This window comes from Monodelphis domestica, chromosome 7 (assembly GCF_027887165.1).
Source record: "Monodelphis domestica isolate mMonDom1 chromosome 7, mMonDom1.pri, whole genome shotgun sequence".
Taxonomy (NCBI): Eukaryota; Metazoa; Chordata; class Mammalia; order Didelphimorphia; family Didelphidae; genus Monodelphis; species Monodelphis domestica.
This window is the reverse complement of record NC_077233.1, coordinates 87,735,866-87,744,677: the sequence shown is the minus strand read 5'-3', so window position 1 is coordinate 87,744,677 and position 8,812 is coordinate 87,735,866. Positions and strand designations below refer to the sequence as shown.

Genomic DNA, 8,812 nt, shown 5'->3' with positions numbered 1-8,812 from the left:
TGCCCTCAAGAAGCTTACATTCATTTGGGCGACCATACCCACACATATACACACAATAAGGACGGGCAAAATTGCAGGTGAGGGTTTTTGTTGGAGGGCACGAACAGCTGGCAGCATCAGGAAAGGCATCCTATAGCCAGTGACTAAATCACTTAGGAAGCAATTCTGAAAGGTGGCCAGTCTTCTGGGCAAGCAGAGCAGGAGATGGGAGTGTCTTGAGCGAGGACTAGAAGGTCCAGTTTGGCTGGATGTGGGATGCAAAGGGAAAGCAGGCTGGGACCAGATCCTAGAGATAATTGGGAATTTATTCAGTAAGGAAGTGACAGCCCTCAAGAGATTTGTCCTGTAGACAAAGATTGCCCAGACCTCCCTCTCATGTGGAGGACTGACTTAGGCCAAATGGGCCTGGTTGTTACTCCATCTCTTCTGGGTCAGTGCTTCTGGAGCCCAAGTCTAGAATGCTTTTCTCCTCCCTTTCCCCAGAGGAGACTCCATTTTTCTCAAACGCAGCCTTTTCCTTGCCTAATGCCATACAAATGGCAGAAGTAGTTGTTAGTCTCCCCAAGCCACCCCGTGTACTCAGGGTAAGCTTCTGGAGGAGCGGGGCATTGGGGTCCAGCCTGGCACCTGGTACATAATAAACGCTAGGGAATTGCCTTCAAAGGGAAAGGAGAGCAGAGATGCTATCTGGAAGCCAAGACTGACTGTCACCCTACAAACGATCACAAAATCTCTCCTGAAGATCAGAGCTGGGAGGGGTGCTGCAGGCTGAATGAATTCCAACTGATGCGGAAACTGAAGCCTTGGGAGTCGGGTGCTTGGCTGCCGTTTGTTGAGATGGCACCAGGGCTCCACTTGCCTGCTGCCCAGCCCTGAGGGTTTGAAAAGCACCACCCGGATTTCCTACTGGGGAGACGAAAGGGGGCATTCCCTTGGGGAATCCTGCAAGGCCAGTGTAAGAGGCATGCAAGGGCCCAAGTGACAGGGGCAGATGTCAGGCTTTAGGCATCTAGAGGGAGATCCAAGGAAGAATCCATGACCTTAGTGCCAATAAACATCCCTCTGGAGGACTGAAGGACAGACTCAGATGCTCCTTCCAGGATCCCTGGCACAAGACAGTAAAAATTAACTCAAGAATCAACCAACACCAAGGGGCCTGGGACAGAGGGTACCTTGTGTGAGGCAGCTTGGTTCCAGCCCAGAGCTTTGCCTTGGCTTGGTCCTGGATGTGAGTAGAGCAGCCCACACTGAGGGCAGTCAGACACAGGCCACCTGTGACTGGGAGGCTTCCCGGAGTAACTGAAGCAGCTCAGAGGTGAAGCTGCTAGGTAGGGGACCAGGATTAGTGGTTTCCTACAAAAGGGAACAGATTTCTTTGAGCCAAGTCGCCAGGACACATTAGGGTTCAAGGGCCCAAGCCTCAGGTTTCCTTCACTATCATCCCCATCCAAAAGGAATGCCACCCTCAGTCCACAGTACAAATTGTAGGCAAAGTAACAGCCCCCTAGGCCAGGTGCCTTTCAGCTCACTACCAGCTGCCCCAGAGAAAGCAGGGACCCAAGGGAAGTCTTTCGGTACTGTCCCGAGAATCTCAAGAGAATCTAGCAAGTTAATTTCCCCCAGAGCTTGACTTCTGGACTCTTGGGGGTTTGGGTCCAACAGCGGCATGAGTATTACCATTTCTGACGCAAAAGCTTCCCAGACTTGAGAAGACAGGTGCAAGGGTTGGGGAGTCACAAAATTCACTCCAAGCCAACATACTGATCTAGAACTGCGGGGGATAGCTCTGGTACCAGACAGGTCCTATTCAATATATTCACTATTCAAATAGTCTATAAAAATCCCAAGCCCAAAGTAAGAACATTCACAAGGACCCAGAAAGGGAGGGTAGAACATCAGTGAGAGGCCCAGAGGGGGTTGGCGAGTGACTTAGTGACCCATTTGGAGTTAATGTTCACGACTAGAACACCAAGTCTCCACATTCCTCTTCAGAGCTTCCCAGGACATTGGCCCATGGAAGAAGTTACTTAACACAGGCTCCTTGCTTGCTCCCTTTCCCTGGACAGTCAGCTTCACTGTACAGCCCCAACAGCCACTAAGACTCAGGGCAGATTTCCTAAGACACCTTAGAGCTCATCCAAATTTGACTCATAATAGAGAAGGTAAAGACATGCACTGGAGTAATTCCATCACGGGCTTTTACGATGGTACAATTCTTGTTCAATGTTTCTCCATTGCTTATGGGGCTAAGCAAAGGAGGAACAAGATCCTTGAACCCGCATTGAGATTGGCATGGAATTAGGGGAACTACAACTCAAAACTGTGGTTGCCTAAGGTTGATTGCTTGGATCAGCTACTCTACCCTCAGTGAAGATGAAGAGAGGCCTGGCATGGAGGTGAAGGACTGGTTCAGATAAGGTGACATAGAACACAAAACCATGTCCTTGGACACCAAATCCAGTACTCTTCCCACTAAGACCACCTGTTTTCTGTTGGTCACCTCAATTGGATGTTCCTCTGTATGGTTTCCCCTCATCTTTTAAGAGCTTCTAGTTCCCAATTTGATGAGATCATGACAATGAACTATGTATTTGAAGCTTGAAACGTCCTTATGCAGTCTAAATCACTCACATTTTGTAGTTGAAGAAGTGGACTTGCTCTAAGTCATACCAGTCTATCCCCTGATTATCTACTTAAGCCCTTGGGGGCTCATCTACAAAATGGTGATACTTTTCTCCTTTAAGGCATTAATAGGAGCAAAGTGCTTTGAAAATCTTCATGGCCCTAGTGACAGCTCCCTAATTCCACCCCTAGATTTAACAACACAAAGACCAATGGTTCTTGACTCACCATTTCCTTTATTTGTACAAAATAGTGAATAATCATACCCTGGCTGAGAAAAAGTGGTGATTTAGGGTTTAAACAAGTCCTTCTGTCCTAAAGCATCTATTTTGAAGGCTTGGGACTAGAAGCTTTAGCCCCAGCATCTTTTGGTTTGGCGCCCTTAGAGTCAGTGGACTCAGCAGGCTTAGCAGCCTTGGCATCAGTGGGCTTTGTAACCTTAGAATCAGACTTGGCGGCCTTGGCTGCTTTGGGATCAGACTTGGTGACCTTGGTGTCAGACTTGGTAGCCTTGGTGACCTTGGTATCAGATTTAGTAGCCTTGGAGCCAGACTTGGCGGCCTTGGGGTCAGACTTGGCGACCTTGGAGTCAGACTTGGTGACCTTGGGGGCAGCAGACTTGGCAGCCTTGGGATCAGTGGGCTTGGCAGCCTTGGGGTCGGTGGGCTTGGCATTCTTGGGGTCAGTGGTTCTGGCAACCTTGGAGTCAGGCTTTGTGATCTTGGAGCCTGGACGTTTGATGCCAACCCTTGGGCCTGGACGCTTGGTGGCCATCTTATGGCCAGCACGCCGAGCATTGGCCTTGGAGATCTTGGGCCTGAGAAGCTTGGCCTTGGAGGCCTTGGTGCTCAGAGCCTTGATGGCCTCTGCTCGGGCCTTGATGGCTTTGGCGTTGTTGGCCTGCATCTTCTTCAGTCCCTTCTTGTTGTGTTTCTTGGCAAAGCGCATGTTTCTCAGAAACTTGGGGTCAACCTGGAAGATAAGCAATGTCTTAATACTTTGACTCTGGGCAGAAGGCCCAAGATGCTGTAATTATTAAATCCTTGGTCCTTTCCTCCCTAGGTTTGTGACCCTGTTTTCTCTCTCAGCTCTTATCTGACTGCTGATTTAGCTGGATACCTCCATCCATATTACATTTGACAACCTCAGGTGTTCCCCCAAACCTCTTAGCAGCTCCCACAAATTCAATGATCACCTCTATATATTTGATCCAGGCCTACTTTCACTCTGAAATTCCAGTACTGCATCAAGAGTTACATTCAGAACATCTCTAATACAACTTCCCTGAAACAGAATTCATTCTTTTCCCCAACTACCCTGCTGCTGTCAAGACATCACCAGATCAGATCTTCATAGTATCCTAAGTCCTTCTCTCCTCTCAGTTCTGACTCTCACCCCTACTTTCCTATCTAATGCAAAATGCTACAGTCTAACCAAGTCTCTCCTCACTTCAACTGGCAGCCAAAGAGATTTCCTTAAATTCAGGATCTATCAAGTGTTTTGCTCATCATTTAAAACAGTAATCTATCCTCAGTTATTTTCTAATATTTTTGCAGCCTCCCTTTCTCATTGTTTTCTCCACTTCCATGCCTTTGTATCATCTGTCCCTCAAACCTGAAATGTTCTTTTTGACCTCTGACTCTTAAATTTCCCTTCCTGCTTTCAGGATTCAGTTCAAATTTCCTGAGCTCAATTCCAATTTATCTATACATAGCTTGTTTGCATGTTGTCTTCCCCAGCAGTGTACAACTTGAGAACTTAAGTGTCTTGCATAGAGCAGGTGCTTAAAAAATGTTTACTGACTAGTCTTTCCTCTTGGGAGATTCCCTAGTATAGTTTGCACTTAAATGCTTGGAAATGGGACTAAAGAACTTAATAGTCATGACCCAGCGTCCAGTCCAGGTCTGCTAAAATTCATAATGGGGGGAAGGGGGTTAGCTAGGTGGCTCAGTGCATTGAGAGCCAGGCCCATAAACAGGAGGTCTTGGGTTCAAAACTGACCTCAAGACACTTCCTAGCTATGTGACCCTGAGCAAGTCACTTCATCCCCATTGCCTAGCTCATACCACTCTTCTGCCTTGGAACCAATGCACAGTATTGATTCTAAGATGGAAGGTAAGGGCTAAAAAAAAAAATCAGACTTAAATCATAATAATTTAGAAAAATGCAGACTAAAAATAATTCTTGAGGTACAATGTCACACCCATCAGTTTGACAGGTGACAGAAAAGGAGAATAATAAATGTTAGAAGGGACGTGGGAATTAGTCCATATGTGAGGAAAAATAGCTCCCACCCACTGTATCTAATGGCGTGGGGTCAACCAGAGCTGTAATGCATGAGGCTTCTCTACTTCTACACTTGATGAGAATGACTGCCTGGGCTGTTGCAGAATAGTGGGCTAAATAGAGCCTATATAGTAATCCTTTCTTTATAAATTATCTATTTCCTCTCTCTTTTCCTTTCTAATAAATGATTAAAAACCTCCAGACTCCCATATTTTACATTAACATCCAATTGTTCTAGAGAATGATTTGGAACTGTGTGCTAAAAAACTGTGTATACATAGTGACCCAGCTATCCTATCATGTCCTCCCCCCAAAAAAGGTGTGTGTGTGTGTGGGGGGGGGGGGGGGGGAGGAGAAGAGAAGAGGACCTATATGTACAAAAACATTTATAGAAGCTCTTCTTGTGGTGGCAAAGAACCAGTCTGAGGTAATGCCCATCAATTGAAGAATAGCTGAATAAGTTATGGTATATCACTGTGATGGAATACTGAGCTGTAGTAATGACAAAGGAGATGATTTCAGAAAAATCTCATTCAAAATGAGCAGAGCCAGGAGAACTCAGGAGAACAGCAATACTGTTAAGCTGTGATTTAGTAACTAATCGATCCATCAGTTCCAAAGGACTCAAAATGAAAAAATGCTATCCACTTCCATATAGAGAACTAGTAGACTCAAGAATGCACATTTTAGTGTTTATTTTTCCATTTTTTTTAACATGGCTAGAAATGTTTTGCATATTAAAATGTATAAGTATCATATTTTTCAACTTTTCAGTGGGTGGAGGGAAGAGAATTTAGAACTAAAAAAAAAAAGGTACCTCGGTACAAGGATAAAACAAATTAGGGATATTTAGCTAAATGACCGCCACTCAAAGGTGGCATCAAAATCTGGCTTTTATATATCTTTGCACTGGACAAACAGTTTGATAGTTATTTATGGAGAAACTATATGACTCAATTAGTGAACAGTTTACTTGAATGAATATTGCATATTTATATAGTCATTTGTATGCATGATTTTTGCTTCCTACAAGACTTCAGAATTTCTGAGGGCAAGTGACTTAATGGTTAAAGGACTAATATTAATCCTCCAAACCAAGGTCCAACTTTAGTTCATGTAACCCAATTATTAACAAGATAAATTGGATGGTATATGGTCCCAACAGCAGCACACCTGGGTCACACATTTAACTATACTGTGGGAACAAGATGATGTCATCTATTTAATTCAAACTTTTGTCAAGCCCCTATTATGTAAAAACACGGTGCTGTGTACATCTTTTGTCTTCTCTCTAAGAAGACTGTGAACCCACAGGTTAATGTTCTGCAGAAGATCACAGATCACAGAGGTCTTCTAGTTTAATCCCACATTTTACAGGTAAGGAAATTTAGATCCCAGCAAAGTTAAGTAACTCATCCAAGGTCTCAGACGGAATCTGAGTCCTTGCCTCCAGTGCTAACATTCTTGCTGATATAGGCCATGGGCATAAAGCAATGTCACAAAATTGGCCTTCTAAGGAATCACACCAATGAACCACATTCAATCCATAGTACATGTACACTCACCCCTTTCAGAGACTCATATCTCTGTGACCTAGGTTTCTTGATGCCATTTCTGTGCCATTTCCGTGCTATAGACAAAGGGGGGAAAAACAAAAATCAGGCAGTCTGATTTTACACAGCAAACAGTTATAACCTCCCATGGTTATAGAGTTCTACATTTAGATAAATATAAGTAACTGTTCCTCATTCCTGTGGAGTAGCACAATTGCCATCCCTTTTTAAAATGAGAAAAAAGGCTCCGATGTTAGTACTGCCCAAATACAGCCAATAAATGGTCTTAATACTCAATCCAGCTACATCATAGGCTACCTCTCATTTATGAGGGTGGTCTGGAGAACTTACATTGGTTGTGGGTGGTGTGGTTCTTAGACTTAGCCATCTTTACACCTGTAAGGAAGAAGTGAGATGGTTAAGGTTTGGATAACAAGAGCTAAATATATTTCCATGGATCTATGATTTCACAAGACCCAATCCTTTCACTTTTGCAGAGTACTTAAAATGAATTTTTCCTGGGTTACAAAACTAAATAAGCTCATTATAAAGCAGGATTTGAATCCATACTTCCCAACTTCCAAGTCTAGTTCTAACTAAAATTGCATCATCTGGAAGCCTTCATTCTAGTACTCTCCTGGGTATTTCCTATTTATCTTGAATTTGTCTAAATGTTGTTCCCTAAGCTTCATGAGGGCAAGGACTCTTTTGCCTTTTTGACTATCCCCAGCGATTAATATATATTTATTGATAATACCTTTTTTTCAGTCAAGCCTCATAATCTAGTCAGCTGAAATTTAATTAAGAATTTTTTAAAATGTAAAAGCACTATTAACCCCCATTGCCTACCCTTACCACTCTTCTGCCTTGGAACCAATACACAGTAGATAAGGGTTAAAAAAAAAAAAGTTAATGGAGTACTGTGATCAATTTTGGGCACCATACTTTGGAAAGGATACTGCCCAACAGTTGGTCTATAAAAACCGGCACAACGGGGAAATACTAAATGGCTCGGTAGATTGATAGAAACCAGGGCTGCAGATAGGAGATCCTGGGTTCAAATATGGACTCAGACATTTCCCTAGTTGCGTGACCCTGGGCAAGTCACTAATTCCCCTTACCTAACTAGCCCTTACAGCTCTTCTGGAACCAATATTGATGAAAATTAAGGATAAAATAAAAAGGCACAATATTACTACGGGGCTTTTAAGGTTCTCTTTTGTGCTTCTAAAAACCCTTAAACAGATGGTGAGAAAACGAGAAAAAAAATCAGTTGATGAACCTTAGCCTGGAGAAACCTTCCAAGAATTTGAGAGGCAGCTTCCCGTGGACGGGAATACTGGGTTTGCTTTAATCGGCCCCCGGTGTGCAGAGCAATGGTTGTATTTGTCAGAGATAGGTAAGGTTGGGGTTCCCCAGTTAAGAGTGGGCCCTGAATCCTTAAGTCTTCCAAGATCTGCGTGGCCTCCCAACCCTTCATCGGGCCCGAGTTCTTTCCAAATCCCGCCGAGACACAGGCCAGTTCACCCGTGCTTCCCTCCTCCATGCTTCGGTCCCTGAACCTAGCCCTCCCTATAGGCTCTACCCGTCCCACAACGGTGCCAACCCCGGGCCCAAGCCTCCTCCGACTCTCCCACCAGGCCCATTCTCAGCTCTGCCCCCCTGCCCCGGCCCGGCCTGGTCCCCGCCTCCCATCCCCATCGCCAGCTCTGAGAATTCTTCCTCTGTCCCAGAACGATAGACACACTCCCCCTATGACCCATCCAGGCCACGGATGGCGCCGGATACTACCTCCCAAAACCTCTTACCGAAGCCTGCGCTAACAGGTACTCCACAAACCGGAAGAGAAAGAGAGAGAGAAAGAGGAAAAAAACGCGGAGCACTGTGGGAAATAAAGCCGCGTGGGAGGAAGGTCCACCGGAAAGACACTCCTCGCGTAGTTCTGACTCCTGAGTAGAAAGGTTCCTAGAAGAAAGGTTCCTTACGGCGCTCTTCAGCCGGGGGACCTAATTAAGCCGGGGCCTCGGAAACCCCGGAAGTCGATCCGCCCTTACCCTCCCCCCCCCCCCCCCCCCCCGCCCCTGTCCTCGGCAATTCTTGTCTTCGGTGAAAAGTGTAGGGGCACACTTGTGCTTTGAATCCAGCTGCATGATATTGAGAGATTGGCCGAACCTTACCGAACCTACGTTTTCCCACCTGTAAAATGGGCGAGTTGGTTTTGGCGGACCCTTTTCAGCTCGCAGTGCACGAGCCTAACTTGTCCTCAGTTTCCCCATCTGCTAAACAAGGGGTTGGATCAGGTGTCCAGGAAGACCCTTCCGTAGGCCTGACAGCTTGTCTTTTAGAGGCAA

General features: G+C 45.3%; 1 protein-coding gene across 1 annotated transcript; it reads right to left on the bottom strand.

Moving 5' to 3' along the window:
* Positions 1–2,838: 2,838 nt before the first annotated feature.
* Positions 2,839–8,390, bottom strand: RPL29 (ribosomal protein L29). The gene is made up of 4 exons (XM_001380420.3): positions 8,270–8,390; positions 6,813–6,857; positions 6,474–6,538; positions 2,839–3,594 (listed from the first exon to the last, which is right to left on the bottom strand). Exons 2-4 carry the CDS (start codon positions 6,847–6,849, stop codon positions 2,947–2,949), a joined length of 750 nt encoding a protein of 249 aa, XP_001380457.1. The 5' UTR covers positions 6,850–6,857; positions 8,270–8,390; the 3' UTR covers positions 2,839–2,946.
* Positions 8,391–8,812: the final 422 nt, after the last annotated feature.